The 20,044-nt window shown below is 40.0% G+C and overlaps 1 protein-coding gene across 1 annotated transcript in view; it reads right to left on the bottom strand.

Annotated features, from left to right (window-relative positions):
• Positions 1-201: 201 nt before the first annotated feature.
• NXPH2 (neurexophilin 2) overlaps positions 202-20,044 on the bottom strand; it is a 103,544-nt gene continuing 83,701 nt past the window's right edge. Inside the window, exon 2 of the mRNA XM_036420677.2 lies at positions 202-1,135. Within this exon, the coding sequence (XP_036276570.1) occupies positions 392-1,135 (744 nt within the window). The 3' untranslated portion in view covers positions 202-391. The remainder of the gene's footprint in view (positions 1,136-20,044) is intronic.

Below are 20,044 nucleotides of genomic sequence, written 5' to 3'. Positions count from 1 at the left end.
CAGGCTCATTCCAAGAGCAATGTTTATCACATGCATAATTCGGTTCTTTCTCATTATGTGTTGCTACCATTGATGCTTCTTTTAGGGAAACAGTATTCTGAAGACTTCCCCATCCTACGTGAAAACGATGGCTTCATAAACAGTTTGACTCTTCTGATGAAGGTACTTTTGATGGAAACAAGCACACTACATTTAAAGATGTTTCCTTTCATTTCCTTTCCTTTTATTTTCTTTCTTTCTTTATTTTTTTTCCTTTAATTTGTAAACCTCTTGGGGAACTAAGGTTCACTGCCATATAAACAGGATCCTTGACCACGAAGAGCTGGCTCGGTTCTCGGTCATTCCAATGAAATAGAGACCGTCCCCCGCTTTCTATGGCTGCGAGAAGGACTCAGCCAGAAGATAGGTAAGGAGTCTCACTGTGGTAGTTGTAGTCAGGGCAGACCTTCTGCACGAGTTTGTAATCGACACTGTAGAAGGCAATGTAGATGCAAATGACCTTGAAGGGCTTGGAGCACAGCCAGGACACGTGGCTCTGCGTCTGCTCCTGGTAGCAGATCTTGGATGGGTCGAAGTTGCACAGAGCCGTCTTCTTGGCCCGGTCTGTCTTCTCGTACTCGATGCGACAGTTGAAGGATTTGGACTCCTTGGTCTCCAAGGAGGACTGCGGGGACACTTCGAACTCCACCACTTTGGAGGGGGGCACCAAACTCACCGAGACGTTGCCCAGGCCCGTGGAGTTGTGTCGGAAATACACACTGAACGTTCCGTTGCCGTGGTCCACGATTTTCCCCGTGATCAGCAGGTTGAGTTTCACAGTCTTAATGTTGGAATGGAAGTCACCCCAGCCAAACATTTTCTTGAACTTTCCCGTTTTGACTATGGGCCTCCGTTTAGTTCTTGCCAAGGGCTCCTGGGCCTCCGTGATGTTGGCCAGCCAGTCCCAGAAGCTGTCCAAACTGTCCGCGTAGGCCAGGTGCCCTGGCTTGGGCACCGGGGACTGTTTGACAAACAGGCGCAGCGGGTTGAGGATCCTCGAGTGAATTACGTTGCCCACCAAGGTCCCCGGGGCATCTTTGTCCTCCCAGTCCAGCCCATCTGTGGCATGCACCGCCGTCTTACTGTCACAAAACAGCTGTGGGGGAGAAAAGAGAAGTGCATTGGAGGTTAGACCTGGAGCACACACATACTAAAAAAGCCAAAACCCCAGGAAAATTCTGGCAATATAACTTCGGTTCTTGCTAAACAGCACTTGCACACACAGCTGGCACAGCAGTGTAACAGGACGAGCATTTAATTCAAACAACTGAATCCCTAAGTACAAACATGAAAAGGATGACTCTAAGAAGAAAATATTTCATTTTGATGGGTTGGTGCGATTTTACTCTGTTTCCCAATCTTTACAATTCTGTCTTTCCAGATTGGGGGAAGAAGTATATTTTGGCCTCTTTTTTAATAAAACCATTAAATTTGTGATGTCTTTTCTTTCAGTTAGAAGACCAATCTGGAATGTTGAAGGTTTCTCTCAAGGAGCTAGACACCATCTGGATGGAAGATATTGACTTCTTAGATATGTTTAGACATATTAAGGATATTATTGCATTCAAAGACTGGTCATATAATCTCATGGCTTTTTATATAATTCCATCTCAAATTCTGTAACAATAAAAGGAGCATGGCTAATAATAGAGTGCTGTACAAAAGTTTTAGCTGAAAATATAATTTCAAATTTAATTGCCTTTATAGAAACAAATAAATTAGAAATGTGTAATTTGAATTAAATAGACTATATACAATGCAATACATTTTATTACAACTGAATTATACTCTGAAAGATAGAATTGCTAAGAAAGAGTTATGTATACATGGCTTCTAGACTCCACGTTATTTTAGTTCAGATCATACTGCACATGATTTTTCTTTTGGTTCTTTTGTTGTAGTGTAAGCGTCCCTGGGATTTTTTAAAAGCATTAGTGAAGTTCAGTATAGATTCTGAGGCCCAGAATCATAATACATGGAACTGTTGCCTGGAGTGAATATTTATAAATGAGTCATAAAGTCTGCAGACTAGAGGTTTCCAGGGGAAACACAGATAGCCTCTCATCTCTAAAGGCACGACCGAGCTGGTGATGATTCTTGGGAAGACTGTCGGCATGATGAAGAGGATGAGAAGGGAGTGAGGCTGTGTGTATGGACTGTTTCCCTAACCCTTTCGAACTTGGCAAAGCACCTCATGAAACTGGTTTCAGATTATTACAAAAATTATTGCTTTCTATCCAATTTTGAAAACAAAGATAAATAAATATTGTACTCAACTATGTGGTAGAGTTTAATAATACAATATGTTAGATTTTATAAGTTCTTAAAGGTTTAGTAGTTCAAATTCTAATACAGCTCTGGGAAGTCTGTTCACCTATGCCTCATCCCCCCAAATCATTTTAGAGTAGGAATCCAAGGGCTTAAATATATGTGGAGGCTTTCTTATTTTTGCTTTTGGAGGAAAAGCTCACAATATGTTTTGGCCTCTTTGATTAATTTCCTGAAGACTTTGCTTCCTCAAGTCTAGTATTTTTTAAGATTCTTTTTCCTTAACTTATTGACAGAAGGGCAAATTGATATGACGTACTTTCTTACTATTTTGAGAACCTAAATCCATACTTCCTCGTTAGGGGCTTACACATCCTGAGTTGATACTTTCCTCTCTCTGCTGGTGCTGAAAGGCTAGCATATTCGTTAGGAAAAGAAGGAGGGATTTGGCTCAAATATTCTGAGCATTTCTGATCCTGTAACTGGCTTTCTGATTTTGAATACTCTTAGTTATGATGTGTACAAACCCCTTTCTTTTTAAAAAAATATATTTTATTGATTTTGCACAGAAAGGAAGAGAGAGGGATAGAGTTAGAAGCATCGATGAGAGAGAAATATCGATCAACTGCCTCTTGCACACCCCCTACTGGGGACGTGCCCGCAACCAAGGTACATGCCCTTGACCGGAATTGAACCTGGGACCTTTCAGTCCGTGATGCTCTATCCACTGAGCCAAACCGGTTTCGGCCACAAACTCCTTTCAAATCAATTGGTAGTAGCCTGTGGAGGAGTACTGGCCCCAGGTATGACTTGAGTTTCTTGAGAATGGATGCAGCCTGGTGCAAGTGCTGTGTCCAGGCCTCTCTCCAGTGAGACCTAAGGACACACAGGCGGATAAGGAACCCCATGATGACCAAGGTCCAGTTTCTCTTCTGTATGATCATTCCTGTTACTCAGTCTGTCATCTATTTTCCACCATTTCCAGTATTCCATGTGCTCTGCGCTGCTTGGTCAATGGTGCCAGACACACCTGCCACTTGCTGAGAGCCATTGATACATAACTTTTCCATGATTCCAACGTCCTACTCTATTCCTTCATACTTGCCTCACTTTCTGTCTTTCATAGGGTAAACCTTTTTTGACATTTCCCCCTTTTAGTTTGTCTTAAAAAAACACACACACACTAAATTCTTACCTTTGCACACATTCTGCTGATTAAATATTTTTTCATTCCCAAGTATGACAAAGTTTGCTGCCAGCAGCAAAATGCTGGGGTCATCCCCATCCCCCACCCCTTGTTCCTGTTCTTAAAATGTATTTTACATTATACATTTTCCTGCCTGGATCATTTGTTCTGGACTTAGCACAGTGGTCGACAAACTCATTAGTCAACAGAGCCAAATATCAACAGAACAACTATGGAAATTTCTTTTGAGAGCCAAATATTTTAAACTTAAACTTCTTCTAATGCCACTTCTTCAAAATAGCCTTACCCAGGCCATGGTATTTTGTGGAAGAGCCACACTCAAGGGGCCAAAGAGCTGCATGTGGCTTGCGAGCCATAGTTTGTTGACCCTGACTTAGCACATTGCCCGATTTTCTCCTTACTTTCCTGTTATTAAAAAAAAAACCTATAAAAATTGAAACCATCATTCAAGGACATGTTCACAATCATGAAGAGTCTTAAGTTAACTGGCCTTGGCACACTTTGGACACAGAGACAGACACTGGGACATCCTTCTCTTATCTCTAGGAATTATGTGGTGGTTCTGAGATTATTTAATGATGATAAAATGAAACATGGCCATTTACTGAGGCTTTTAAATTTTTTTTGAAGATTTTGTTTGTGGTAACTTACTCTGTAACAACTTGACCCAAACATATGTTACTCACCGTAAGAAATGAGTGTAAAAAAAAAAAAAATCATCAAATAGCTCAATTAGATGTGATTATTTTCTTTTGGAAGAGCTCCTTAATTCTTCATTAAAGATTTTCCATATGAGAATTTAAAACAGAATTTGATTTCTAAAAAATAAATTGTAACAGATACTTTTCAGGTTCAAACCTGTTAAAAAAAAAAAAGCCCTTGATTTTAAGGTTGGCCTTTACAAAAAAATAACAAAATTTAGCTATTAACACAGATCTATAACTGTTCTCTGTCCTAGTGAACATATTCACTGACAGTTCCTTAGATGAATTATATATGCATATATATTTCAATTTTTAAATGTGCTTTTAGAGACCAAGGGAAAGGGATAGAGAGAAAGAAACATTGATAAGAGAGAAACATTATCGATTGGCAGCCTCCTGCATGCACCCCCACTGGGGATTGAGCCCGGAACCTGAGAATTAAACCAGTGATTTCTTGGTTCCTGGGATGACACTCAACCACTGAGCCACACCTGTCACACTATTTTAACCTTTTTCCTTGCCCTAGGTTATTAAATCTCTCACTTGCTTTGACAACAACATTAAACAAGTTGAGAAAAAGCTGTATATCACTTAGTCTCTTTAATTACTTTAAAGTATATGGACATTTCTCACAAATACAGATTTACATATCCTGATCCAAATCTCAAAAAGCTATCAGATAATGATGTATTATTAAAAGGGTAAATATGTTTCTAGTTATCCTAAAAAGATGACAGTTGCAGCTCCTCTCCCAACTTTCTCTCCCTTACATGTAACTTGTTCAGCCTTCCCCGTTGGAATATCTTTTGAAAATTTGTGCATCACCCTCTCCTATGGTCATATGACCAAGACCACAAGGCTCATGCTTTACCTCCGAAGACCTCACCAGGGATGGCTGGGTTTGAATAAGCCACAATCTTGTGCCCCACACAGCCACACACTCCCAGCATGGAAGCGGCATGGTAGCAAAAGCACAGGACCTGGCACCTGCTGACTCATTACCCCTCGCTTACGTGTTTGATATGGACCTCAGTTTTTCCACTATATGTCCTTTGCTGGTTGGTGGTAAGGAATAACCAAAAGAACAGATGGAAGTGACTGAGCTCAATCTCTGGCAAAGGCATTCGATGACTGATGGCTCTTGCATGGTCCAATGGATAGTCCCATGTCTCCTATTTAAGAATTGTCTTCCAAAGGCTTTATGGATTCTCAGGCCATAGGCAACTGATTATGGTCAATCAAAAAAATGCGTTCCGTGTCATAGGCTACATTAATGACCGAGGAGGAATCAACCTTCTTGACCCTGGAGCATCCACCAAGTTTCCTCCTGTTTCCAGGCTCACTGACATACGAGGCACATCCAGATGGCAGGCACTGGTGAGCACTCATGGCCAACAAATGTGTTTGTGGATTTTTGATTTTCGATTCCAACCTACCAAGTAAGTCAGCAAAGGGAGCTGAAAGTACACCACATGCATGAAGAGCATCCACAGTGCCCTCATTCTTGGACAATTTCTATGATACAACTTTCTGTAGGAGGGTATGGGTGTTTCTAACCTGTTGGCAAACACCCTGTCCAAAGCTGTTATCTGTTTTCTACAAAACACATGCCTGCATCCCACTGCTTACTTCTGTACCTGCTGAGACTCTCTGTGCTAACATCAGCATCACTGCTGTCTTTGTCCCATCATATTACAATAATAATGTGAAGAAAACACATTTAAATGCAAGCACAACATTCAGTTTCAACAAGGAAGAAAAAGAGGAATTGCTGTGCTTTATCTGTTTGAACATTCCCTGATTTCAACACATTTATCAAAGCTTAAGTAATTTACGTCTTGGCAGGGTGTATCAATTTCACAAAGCACACACATTACCTTGATACAATGATATCATATTAGTTTTTTCTGCATCTTACAGGAGAGCTCAAAAAGATTAATAAAAGCTCAAACCTTCATCAATTAAACGAAGCAGGTGGAAGGAAGGTAGAATATGAATAAGACCGTATTTCATTTCAGTTCTTTTGTTTTTAGTTGAGGGGGAGTGGGACTGACAGGTTCAAATCATTCATCATAACAAGCTGAAGTTGAATTTCACTGATAATTAAATGCATTTTCCCCAAGAGGCAGAGAAGCTACAATGAATTTTATAGTAGCAGATGTGAGAACTGTCACAAATTATGGAAATAATTTATAAACTAAAAAGCATCTTCTTTTGTAAATACTATGTCAGAAGATCCCTTTTCAACCATATCTGCTATGCATTTTTCAGTAAACGTTTTATTTTGGAATAATTTCAGTTTACAGAAAAGCTGTTTTGTACAAAGAGTTACCATAAACCCACACTCAGTTTCCTATGCTGTTAATATCTTACATTATAATTCATTTGTCATAATGGATGAGTTCATCTTGATACACTATTGTTAACTAAAGTCCATACTTTACTTAGATTTTCTTATTTTTCCTTACTATCCTCAATCTGCTCCAGAATCCCATTGAGGATCCCACCTTGAGTCCTCATGAATCCTGAGGTTAGTCTTAGTTGCGATAGTTTCTCAGTCTCTTCTTTTTATTTTTATTTATTATTATTTTTAAAAATGATCTTTAATGTTTTGAGGAGTACTGGTTAGGGTTGTGTAGAATTCCTTTCAGTGTGATTTGGTCTGATGTTTTTCTTATGATTAGATTTGAGTTTGGGGGTGGTTTGGGAGAGGAAGAAAGCAGATGTGTCATTTTTGTCACTTCCATTTCAACAGTATGCTAGCCCCATGACATCACTGTGGATGTTCATCTCAATCTTCTGATGATCTTTCTTTTAATTTTAATTAATTAATTAATTAAAATAATTCTTTATTGCTAAAAGCATTACGTATGTAGCTTCCCCCTCCCTGCCCCCTGGCACTGATCCTCTCCAGCCCGCCTCTCCCCATCCCTGCCCCAGGACCTCACTGCCCCATTGTCTGTGTTCATGGGCCATATATGAAGATCCTTCTTTTAAAGTTTGCTTTCAGAATTCTCACAAGGCTTGTACATTGTTGTTATCATAATCTTGGTTTAATTTACATTAGATTCAGTGACAATTTAAGGTTGGTTAAAAATAAGTCAGAAACCCTCAAGCATAACTCTTTACCACATCACAGAATAATCTCGAATCACCTCATTTTATTTGTTATTTAGAAAATTATACATTACTTATATATTATTCTGGCAATATTACACACAATAACTGTGTCTGTCACCATCAATATAATATTATTATTATTACTTAATATTAATTTCTTAAAATTGGGGCCTCTTTGATAATTGGTAACTTAATAAAGAAAAGCTTATTCTATAAATTCATACTTAGAATAAATTTATGGCATTACTTTTTGACTATTATATCCAAGTGCCCCTTTTCTCAATTTGGAACCAGTCCCTTGTACTTGAGTCTACACATCCAGTGAGTCAGTATCAACCTTTAGACCCCTGTTTGCCAAGGGAAGTGGAGTCAATGAGAAAGCCTCACAAAGGAGTGCTCTGGACCCACGGCGCTCTGGTTGCGGCAAGACCAGGAATGCTACTTGGTTTCTCTTGGATCTGCGGCAGTCAGACCTTTGGCACAATTATGATAAAACCCCTCACTATTCGTCCAGCATCATTTGCTTTGTTTCTTCCCTGTAGCTGCAAGAGGAAGTGGGTCTTAAACTGTGGGGGAGGGGACAGGAGAAGATGGATCTTGGGAGAGAAGAGAGCTTTTTCTATAGACAGTGGCTAACAGAAGGGAACATAAAGGCATTTAAAGCTTTGAACTTCTGAGGTTCAGATTTCATTCAATAGATACTATACCTTTGTCAGCCCAGGCAGCTTTATCTTATACCAGTCCTAACAGGCGGTGTTTTTCTCACTTGAACACCACCAATGGAAGCTGTATCACCCCCAGCCTGCTGTCCAGCCCCTGTTTAACAATTGTAACTCACATGTTTCTTCAACCCCTATTGACCCTTCACTCCCGTGGTCTGGGGAGTAGGAGAGGCTTGAATTTCCTCAGTAACTGAAACTTTGCACCTTAAGCTCAGGGCCTCTCCTGACTCTACCACCCCTCATTTAAGAAAGTGGGAGGGGGGTGCTAAAACAGTTGGAAATATTTCCATAACAAGATGATAACATTTTGCAGGAATAAGTTTATTGTTTCACTGACGATAGCCCATACCTGCAATCATTAATGCTACTGTACTCCTTCGTCAAGCTTGCAAATTGTCAGACTGGGAGAAAAAGGGGAAGTCTATGTACAGTAGAAAAGAAACTCAAGCCGAAACCGGTTTGGCTCAGTGGATAGAGCGGGAGCCTGCAGACTGAAAGGTCCCGGGTTCGATTCCGGTCAAGGGCATGCACCTTGGCTGCGGGCACGTCTCCAGTGGGGGGTGTGCAAGAGGCAGCTGATCGGTGATTCTCTCTTATCGATGTTTCTAACTCTCTATCGCTCTCTCTTCCTCTCTGTAAAAAAATCAATAAAATATATTAAAAAGAAAAAAAAAGAAAAGAAACTCAAGTGGCAAAATTGACCCCGAGAAACTGCCAAGAGTGAAGGAAGGAATGAAAGAAACAGGGCAATGAACTCCATCAGAACAGGTGAAAACCGAAGCAGGAAAGATCAAGTGATGAAAGCATAGTGGTTTGATGTAGTGGAAGGAGCTGGGGTCAGAATACTGGAATGGAAATCTGGCACTGTTACGTGTGGCCCTCACCCTAAGTGAGCCACATGACCTCTCTGCATGTAGTCTTCTCAGCTGCAACACAGTGGAAGGAAAAGGATGGAGCTGCACTTGCAAAGAGATGAAGGAGGCTGAATGGTAGGGAGTGAACTAGAGTGAGTCAGGGACTTGCAAGGAGGTTAGTTCTGTAGCTTAGAAAAGTGAGGAGACCCAAACTGTGGTCATGCATGCATGCATTTAGAAAATATTTTCTATTGATTTTAAAGAGGAAGGGAGAGGGGGAGAGAGATTGAAATACCAGTAATGAGAGAGAATCATTGATTGGCCACCTCCTGCATGTGACACACTGGAAATGGAACCCACAACCCCAGTATGTGCCCTGAATGGGAATCCTTGACCTCCTGGTTCATAAGTCGACACTCAACTACCAAGCCAAGCTGGCTGGGCTGCATGTCTTCATTTTTAATCACTGATTCAACACATAGTTCTCAAATACCTTCCAGGAGCATTATTTCTGCTTGAAGCTCTGTGAGCACATGGCTGAATAGGGCAGATATACTTCCTATCCATTCAGTTTTCAGAAGAGCAGAAAAATAAAGAACATTACATAAATACTCATCCTATATAATAAAGAGATAAAATGCAAATTGACTGTCATGACCTCACACAAGATGGTTACCCCCATGTGGTCACAAGATGGCCATCACAAAATGGCCAGCAATGAAGGGCAGTTATGAGTGATCAGGCAAGCAGGGGAGGGCAGTTGGGGGGGTGAGGCCTGCAAAGGAGGACAATTGGGGGGGGGGAGACCAGAACAACAGGGGAGGGAAGTTAGGGGCAACTAGACTGGCAAGGGAGGGTAGTTAGGGGTGACTGGGCCATCTGGGGATGGCAGTTAGGAGCAACCAGGCTGGCAGGGGAAAGCATTTAGGGGCAACCAGGCCAGCAGGGGAGGGCAGTTGGGGATTACTGGGCCAGTAAGGGAGGGCAGTTGGGGGCAATCAGGTTGACAGGGGAGCGGTTAGGTGTCAATCAGGCTAGTAAGGGAATGGTTAGGGGGTGATCAGGTTGGCAGGCAGAAGAGGGTAGAGGCAATCAGGCAGGCAGGCAGGCGAGCAGTTGGGATCCAGCAGCCCCGGATTGTGAGAAGGATATCCAACTGCACTGAGGGGTCCCAGATTGGAGAGGGTGCAGGCTGGGCTGAGGGACATCCCCCCATGCATGAATTTCATGTACTGGGCCTCTAATACATAAATAATATCTCACTGATTATAATTGTCATGTACAGATATCAGTATAAGAGAGGAGGGAGCACTAGTCCTAAACAGGGAGACAACAGTGCAGGGAATGAATAGAACTGAATATCTTTATTCTGATGATAGTTGATAATGAATGAATTCATGACAAGAAAACAAATCAATCTTGGTATTTATATTCCTTTTCTCTTGTTCCAAATTGTTTATCGATTTGTTTATAATTACTAATGAGAGTGTGATAACATTATAAGACAGTTGTTATATTTTTTCTAGAGAAAAGCTATTTTTTTCTTTTCCCTTTTTTCAGCTTTATTGAGATAAATTGACAAATAAAATTGTATTATATGTATTTGCAATGTAGAATGTGGTGACTTGTTATACATTCATTTTGTGAAAAGAATCCCACTATTGAGTTCATTAATATATATTTCACCTTACATAGTTATTTCTTATTTTTGTTAGAACTTTTAAGAAAGGATTCTTAGGAAATTTCAATTATACAATTCAGTATTTTTACTTACGGTCAGCATGCTATACAGCAGGTCCTTAGAACTTACTTATTTTATAAGTGAAAGTACATGGCATTTCTCTTAAGCATAAATTGGCTCCAACATTCAGTTGGTACTTAACCCTGACTTGGAGGTGTAGTACTTAGAGGTGGCACCTCAGTGGGTCTTGCCTGTCACCCCCAAACATCCTAAGAGCTGCTAAAAATTTATAATATCTAACGTTGGGTTCTGGGAAAGTTAGACCTTTGCCATATTTATGGCATAACCTCTTTCTATAATTCTACATAATTAATGCAATATATATCATTGCTTCTTGATAATAAACTAAATATGCTCTGGATAAATAATTGTATTATGAAATAATTTGTAATTTGTTTTCATGTTTACAAGTGTGTTAAAATATGCTAAAAGACAACAAATCTGGCCAATGTCTAGGTTTTCATGAGAACTGATGAATGTTGCAAATGAAAGGTAAACAAGACAACCTAACACTTTTCCTTAATCATAGCATTGAAGAGGCAGCTATGCCTCAAGTGGATGTTTTCAGTTTTCTGTGTTATAGTGATTATAAACAATTTACAGCCTATACTGGCTCACCATGAAACACTTGCCATAATACATATAATTAAACAATGCATAGGTTGAATAGATCACCTACTGTTAACAATGAAAGTCACCCCCATAACTATTTTACAGTATACCAAGTATATAGTCCTCTATTCTTCAAAGAAAAATATGAGTTTCTAAGATCAGGCAAAATGACTGAATGCTCCAAACTTGTAGCTTTGTACCAAGCTGGGAGAGTTGGCTTTTCCAGATAACAGGACTGGCATCTGCTACAAGAGATAAATTGATACAGATCTGTGCAAATATTTTTTAAAGGCAGCTGGCTTGCCCCTCTAGGATATCCTGGAAGCATTTATTAATGTTCTTTCAGAGTGACAGTTATTGCTGAGTGCCCATTTGGAAGAACCCCTGGTTTGTTTAATAGATCTGTTTATAGTATTATTCAGGATGGAATATACGGAACTAGCAATTCATTATTTCACTGGGGGTATTCGTTTAAGCCAAGAACCCCCAAAGTGATCACTGCCCCACAATCTAGAGGTGGCTTGCAGATCTCATTATAGCTGAGGAATTAGAGCACCAATAATGAAAGGTGGTCTAATGCCTAATATGTGTTGCACACATGCAGCTTATATAATTGGATTGCTTTAGCAATTCTGTCCTATATCCTGTAGTTAAAACTAAAATGACAACCTACTCAGCAGAGAAAAACAACAACACACAAACCCTGTCATGATCGAACTCAGCACCCCATTAAATTTTTTGCTTGTAAACAAATCTTGGAAAGCATTTTCTCTGGGTAGAAATTTTACAGACTATCATCCCCACTGACAAAACAGGAACATGTATCTACTGCACAACACGCAATGCCATGTTGATGATTAGTGGGATGGCTTGCCCTAGACTCATATTTCTGGGGCTCCATTACAGAACTGTCATGGCAGATTAAAAGAAGAATGGCACAAAGGGAATAATGAAGGATGACACACTCAAACATATATCAGGGCATTAATTGTACCTATTAATATTTTGTGGCATAATGTGGCATTGTTTCAAAATTCATTTTGCAGGTTGAAAAACAAATGATTGCTTAGGAGAAGAAAGCTAAACAGCGGACATCCTTTCTGCTGAGAGTAGCAAATTCATTTACCTTCCAGATATCTTTTAATAGCTACCCTTTACAATTTTCTAAATTGATACAGGAAACATAAATGTGAAGACAGAAGTCTTAGCAGTGAGAGCCAAAAAGCTAGACTGCAATGCTTGGCAGTAGCTTTATTGCTAAGGTTAAATATGGCAATTCTTATTTTATCTTGATGTCAGTAATCTGGAAAATCAATGACACAACCTCTGCAGAAAATACTACACACACACACACACACACACACACACACACACACACATACTCTGACACACAAAGATATCATGTGCATATACTTACATGTGTACGTGCATCTACCATAATTTATATAAACATTTAAGAGAAATGGTGTGAAAGAAACTTTAGATTTCATTTGTCTTAGCAAGCTGAATAAAAGGGGCTGTTTAATAAATTATTAACAGGCTAAACACAAATGTTAAAGATGCCTTATAATAGGGAGCTGCTATCTACACTAATAAAAGTCTAGGTGGCCCTCGCACTCTCACTTGACGCACTCACGTCATTATAAGATGGCTGATATAAGATGGCCACTCCCATGTCATCACAAGATGGCCACCACAAAATGGTCAGAAGGGGAGGGCAGCTGGGGGCGAACAGGCCTGCAGGGGAGGGCAGTTAAGGGCAACCAGGCCAGTAGGGGAGGGCAGTTAAGAACAACCAGGCCAGCAAGGGAGGGCAGTTGAGGGCCAGCAGGCCAGGAGGGTACTAGTTAGGCATCAATCAGGCCAGCAGGGGAGCAGATAAAGGCAATCAGGCTGGTAGGCAGATGCAATTAGGGGTAATCAGGCAGTCAGGAAAGTGAGCAGTTAGGAGCCAGAGGTCCCAGACTATGAGAGGGATGTCTGACTGCCAATTTAGGCCCAATCCCCGAGGGGTCCCAGATTGGAGAAGGTGCAGGCTGGGCTAAGGGACATACAGGCCCATGCACAAATTTCATGCACTGGACCTCCAGTACTATATCATAATATCATAAATATTATGATATGGCCTTGCTTCCCAAGTAAATAGGGTCAGATTGCAGTCTCATTGCAAGTTTTCAAAGTATACAAAGTATTCTTTTGATAATCTACTAGATAGAAACTCTTCTTTTGCTGTTAAGTAATAAATAACTTAACATGGTAAGTGGCACTGTTTGTTTTCACCCATGTGTCCTTTCAGACCCCATTCAAGTTTTCAATGAGTGAGAAGAGCTTCACGTGATAGAACACATAAATGCTTCTGAAATACAATGGCCCGTAAGAGACAGCATGAGTCTGTGTCTTGACATTTAAAACTTGGCATTTAAAAAGGAAAGTTGCAACAGAGAGAAGAGCAGTCAAATGAGGAGTAGAAATGACAGGTACTGAATGTCTATTGCATGTAGGCAGAGTTCTACTGAGATGGTTATTTTTAGGTGTCAACTTGGCTCAGTTACTCAAACACTAATTTAGATGTTGCTGAGAAGGTATTTTGTAAATGTGATTAACATCTACAATCAGTTGAAATTTTTTTAAGTCCAAAATGTCTATACCTCCTCATTAAATTCTTTCTCCTAACATTATATTTATATATATATTTTTTATTAATTTAAAATAATTTTCCAAACTGTTTTAGATACATAATATATTTCACTTAAAACAGTCAGTCTATGGGGATTTTTACAAGATCCTACTTAGAGGTGCTGCTTTATTATGACCCAAAATAACTATGTTTTATAACATTAGAGATAGTTTCCATACTATAAAATACCTATTTAATAAAAAACACAAATACATAGTACTTGTGAATATGAAACTGACAACTAACAACTATTTTTTGCAATAATCATTCTTGACATGTCTACTGAGAATTACAGCATCTTCATAAGCAATCTCAGTTGATTCTTACACCTCCTTTGAGAAGTGTGCAGGGCAAGAAATAGCTTTAGAGAGCTTAAAGGCTTGTTCAAGGTCCAAGTTTTGAGAGTCAGCAATACATTTAGAAATCAGCTCTCTTGTATCAAGTCACTGCCCTTTCCACCCTAACACTCTAATAGGCCTGATACTCAAAACAAAACAAAACATCATAAATCCTCAATCAATACAATATAAATAACATAACACATTTACCTTATAAATAAGGGATAGAGAGTTAGAAACATTGATGAGAGAGAAACATCCATCAACTGCCTCCTGCACTCCCCCTACTGGGGTTGTGCCCACAACCAAGGTACATGCCCTTGCCCGGAATCGAACCTGGGACCTTTCAGTCCGCAGACCAATGCTCTACCACTGAGCCAAACCGGCTTCGGCTGGGAAATGTTTTAAATCTTAAATAAAACATTGCCAATAAAGAAATCAAGAGGAAAAAATAGTAAAGATGGGGAATGAAGAATTACAAGTTGGGAGAATGGAACTGAATAATAAGTAATACTTTGATGGGAGACTAATGAAACATAAATAAAAACATTAAGATAATATTTGAAAAAGTTGGTATAATTATGAAGAGAATTCATTTATAGTTTTTATTTAAAATATATTTTCTTGATTTTTCACAGAGAGGAAGAGAGAGGGATAGAGAATTAGAAATATCGATGAGAGAGAATCATTGATCAGCTGCTCTTGCACACCCCCACTGGGGATGTGCCCACCACCAACGTACATGCCCTTGACTGGAATCGAACCTGGGACCTTTCAGTCGACAGGCCGATGCTCTATCCACTGAGCATCATTTATAGTTTTATAAATGTGACTGAATTCTATTACTTTCAAGGAATAATCATTCCCACTATGTGTAAGCTGACATTAACTCACAGATGTGTAGTTTTACCCTAGAGTTTATCTGGAGTTCCAGATCTATAGATCTAGCTTTCTAACAGTTTCACTTGAATTGAACCATGAAAGTACACAACACCAGTTTTGCACTTTGTAAAACACAATGTGATTGTTCCATGACACTGTAAGTAGCAGTTAAAAGTGAGAAAGGACATTTTTAAAAATTGGGGATCCAAAAGGAAAGCTCTTAACTGAAACACTTCCTCCCATAGTCTCCACTGGGCTGCATTCTATTTGTACAAGCCCGTGAATTTTTGTGTCTTGCTGACAACTGGCACAGTAGCTATACATACCGGGAACTCTTTCAGGCCCCTGATACTTGGATAACATTGGTTGAAGATTCTTTCTTGGTGTCCATAATCATTTGCAAGCAAGTTCAGAATCAGTCTCTTCTATCTCTCTGGCAATTTTCTAGTAGTCTTCCCCTCAACCTCCCACACCTCTCTTCATACCTGGCGCAGAATCCTAGGGAAGGTCAAACAGGACTATCCTGGGACTAGGAGATAGTTCAGAACCGCAGGCAGTGGCCAGGCTCTATCTTACACACATTTCCTGTCGAGCCACACACATTAGGCATTGGGCCCAGTGAGTTTTCTAAGTTTTGGTTGTGAACCTTTAAATAGCTTCCTATGACCTAGTGCAGTGTTTCCACACTGGCAATGATACCTTTTCCCCCCTTGAAGTAAGTGTTGGTAGACTCTCAGTTATAGTATAAAAGAGCGACCAATTTATTTATTAATGCACAATTATATTTAAGTTCAAATGTGAAACAATTATTATTATAAGCTTCATGAATGAGAGGATCTTAAACATGAAACTTCAAATTAGAGGTAATAGATGATGGTTGTAGTCATAGCCTCAGAATAACTCATGGCAGCACTTCCTCCACAAAGTGTCTGACCATCTGATGGACTTGGTAAGTCACTACCTTTTGGGCACTCACCATTATCTATACTAATAAAAGGGTAATATGCTAATTAGACTGGGTCAACCAGCTATCTTCTGGATGCCCAACTTCCCTCCAGATAAAGCCATGGTGGTGGGGGCTGAGGCAGAGGCAGTTAGGGGTGAGATCAGGATGGCAGGGGAGGGTCAATTGGGGCGACCAAGCCTGTAGGGGAGGGCAGTTGAGGGCATTAGGCAGGCAGGTGAGTGGTTAGGAGTCACTGGTCCTGGATTGCGAGAGACATGTCCAACTAGAGGCAGTCAGACATCTCCTGAGGGGTCCTGGGTTGGAGAGGGTGTATGCTGGGCTGAGGGACACTCTTCCCCCCATGCATGAATTTCATGCACAGGGCCTCTAGTATTCCTATAATAGCACTGAGCAGGCAGGTCTCCCTTCATGAGGTTGAAGTCCTTAAACATAGGGAGATTTTCTTATTCTCTGCTATATTACCAAGCCCAGCACAATGTCTAAAATGAAGGAGACAAGTTTAGTAAACATATGTTGCTAAAGGAGTGTAACTCTCCCCTTAAAATGTTATAATTTCAATGCTAACCAAATGACTTGGTTACATATTCCCCTGCAATTATATGTATTTCAAAATCATAAAATATTTTTAAGATTATTAGGGATCAAATTCTTGATGAATAACTGACTGTTTTTTTGTTTTGTTTTGTTTTGTTTTGTAGGAAACCTGAAGAAAAAAAAGTTACACTTTAAAAAGGAATAAACCATTCCTGATGGGGTCCTGGCCACTCTGGCCCTTGGAGACTCGAGCATGCTCCCAGGCTCTGGGATCCAGAAAAGAAAGGTTTGGTGCTTGGTTGAGGTCCCATCCAGGAAGGGATCTGAAAAAGGGGTGCTGTGGCTTATCCTATTTAAACAGGAAATGAGAGAGAAAGATTGCTGTGGAGAGTATTCTCTGGTATCTAGGGAAAAATTTGCACAGCACCCTTTGATTTGCCAGAAAGAGTTTACACTTTTCCAGGAGTGTCCACGTCAAAGAGAAGGACTAAGAAAGGAGTTATTCAGATAAGTTCCAGTGTTGTGGGAGAGCTTCGCTTTTCAGACTACAACCTAAATCACAGGGGAGTGCTCCTTCATCCAGGACCGCGCTTGACTTTTGTAGACATACTTGACCATCTATTAAATAAGCCAGAATACTTAGTAACCAGTGAAACCTCCCCAATGAGTTACTGGGAAGAAGAGCAACCAGTGATGCACTAGGTCTTTATGTACAAACAAGTATTAAGAATGAATCAACCTATTAATTAGCAAGTTTACTTTGGAAGCTGGAAATGCAGACTTATCCCCAACAATGTCTATCCCTCATTATATAATAGAGTCATTTGTGGTTATTTCCTTTCTGATTCCTCTCTTGCAAGCTTATTCTTCTCCCTTTACCACCTAATCTTTCCTGTCTAGGGTGTCTCTACCCACCAGTAACTCAGCCTACAACCTCAAGTAATTCTTAAGCCCTGCTCCTTGTTTTCACCCTCCCACATCTAATGTATCTCTAATTCTTATACTCTATTCCCAAATCTATTTTAAATATACTTCCTCAACTACATTGCTTGCTCCATCAACAATGCCATCTCTCTCCTGGACAGCTTCAGAACCTTTGGTGTCTAATCTTGGTCTTTCAATTGCTCTCTACACAGCATCCAGAGTGGCCTCTGTACAAACAGGCCATGTCCCCCCACTGCTCAGACTTGTCTGTGGACTCTGTTGCAGAGAATCAAATTCCAACTCCTCAAATGGTGAGCAAGTCCTTCTATTATGGCTCCTTCGCCTTTCCCATGGGCACTCCATTTGCTCCTGTGCAGTAGCCTTCTGTGACTTTTTGATTCTTTTTGAAAACCAGAGAACTTTGCTCATGATTCTTTTAAGACACATTAATACCCTGCCTCATTTTACCTCCTCTCACCAGACTACAAGTTCCTTTGAGTGTCCTATAACAGCTATTCCACACATATTTGGGGGCACCTCTGTGTCCCAGCACTGGGCTGGAAAATGGGATGCAATGGTGAATAAGACAGTCACAGCTCCCACTTTTTGGAGTGTGATATCTGGTGGAATAGACCAACAGAAAATTCATAAACAAATTAATTTACAAAATAAATACAAACTGTGGGTAGTCCATAGAAGAAAACGGAAAGCATCATTATTAGTTGCTCAATAAGCACCAGAGACCAGGAAAGATCACCACAGATTGTGTGGCATAAGGAGGTGGCATTTTATACTCATCTGAAGAGAATTAGCAGGAGCTCACTGTAGGGACACTGCAGGAGACTTGCAGGCAGAGGGGCAGCATGAGAAAGGCCCTCATGGGGTGCGGGGTAAGCTCCCAGGACTGTGTGAAGGCAGTTAGTGGGCAGGAAAAGGGCACAATGTGATACTGGAGAAGTAGACAGGGGTCAGGTCATTTGGGGATCAAGTTGAGCATCTCACTTGTAGGAAGTGTTTTATAAATATTTGTTGTGTTTTATATACTCCCACTGCAGAATTATACAGGTTAAGAAACTGAGGCCCTTAAAATTAAGAAAAAAACCCTCTAGAAATGAGGTCTTCACGTTCCCAGTTGAATGCTCTTTCTAATATCGCTTAGTCTGTTAAGCACGAATTTAAACATGAAACAGGGTTGAGATGTGATTACTCAGCATCTGAAGAAGGTGGTGCCAGCTTCTATCTTGCACAGACTGAATGTGACTGACGTGTATTAATTGACAGTCTTTCATCAGAATGTGTGACAGCTGTGAAATTTCCCAGAGTCTATCTTCGTTCAGAAAGCAAACACTGCTTGGTGCCTAAACGCTCCCTGTTCTCCAAACTCCTTTAGTCTAATTACCCCCTTTGTTTTTGACACCGAGGAAGCTTTTCCTCACTATTGGGACCAAGTTCTATCTCTCTAATATATTCCCTCGTGGAACCTGAGCAGGCTTGGTAAGCAGTCAAACTGGAGAGACTGTGTGTAGAGGCTCTGAAATGACAAGAAATGGGAAGGAGCCCAGCTGAGACCAAGTTTCTAGCCGTTCTTTCTAAGGACCCTGGTGTGTGATGGCATCTTGGACCCTTCAGACCACTCCAACCGCCATGTGAGCACCCATAGTGATCCCAGGGAATGCCACTGGGCAGGAGAGTCAGTCAGTAAGCCCTGTCCAAGTTTGGATCCACAACATAATGAGATGTAATAACATGCCTGTTGCTATATCACATTTTGAGGATAGATATTTTAAAACATTTTTTTCATTATTATTTTTAAAAATATGAAGTAGAGAACATACTTATTAACAATGTCCTTAATGATTCTTCTTGCTAGACATTGAATACGTATTCCTCTGTGACTTGGTACATTCTGTGTAGATATAGCTAAAATAACATGTATTGGGTTTTCTACTTAATACAAGAGTAATGCATGCTATTATTTATTCAAATAAAAAACACATTAAAATCATGCTTAGCCCCACCACTCAGAAACTTGCAATTCTACAAATGCTTCACAAAATTCAATTCTATGGATGATTCTTTTATTCAAACAGTTCCTTACTGTTGGGTGTTTAACCATATTATATTGTTGGAGTTAATTTTTTTTAATTTTAACTTTTCATTATAGAAATTTTAACATATGCACAAAAGAAAAAAGAATGTAATGAATTTCCATGTATCCATTGTACAAATTCAACAATTATATATATTCTGTCAACTCTTTATGATAATAATTCTTAAAGTGAAAGTTATAAAAGTTATTGATCCATTTTGAGTTAAACTATGTATATGAGTATAAATAGCAGTCTAGTTTCATTCTTTTGCATGTGGCTTTTCAATTTCCTGGCACCATTTATTGAAGAGGCTTCCTTTTCTCCATTGTATATTCTTGGCTCCTTTCTACAAAATTATTTGCCCA

The sequence above is a fragment of the Pipistrellus kuhlii genome, unplaced genomic scaffold, assembly GCF_014108245.1.
Source record: "Pipistrellus kuhlii isolate mPipKuh1 unplaced genomic scaffold, mPipKuh1.p scaffold_m20_p_7, whole genome shotgun sequence".
NCBI classification, from domain to species: domain Eukaryota; kingdom Metazoa; phylum Chordata; class Mammalia; order Chiroptera; family Vespertilionidae; genus Pipistrellus; species Pipistrellus kuhlii.
This window is presented reverse-complemented; position numbering and strand designations above follow the sequence as displayed.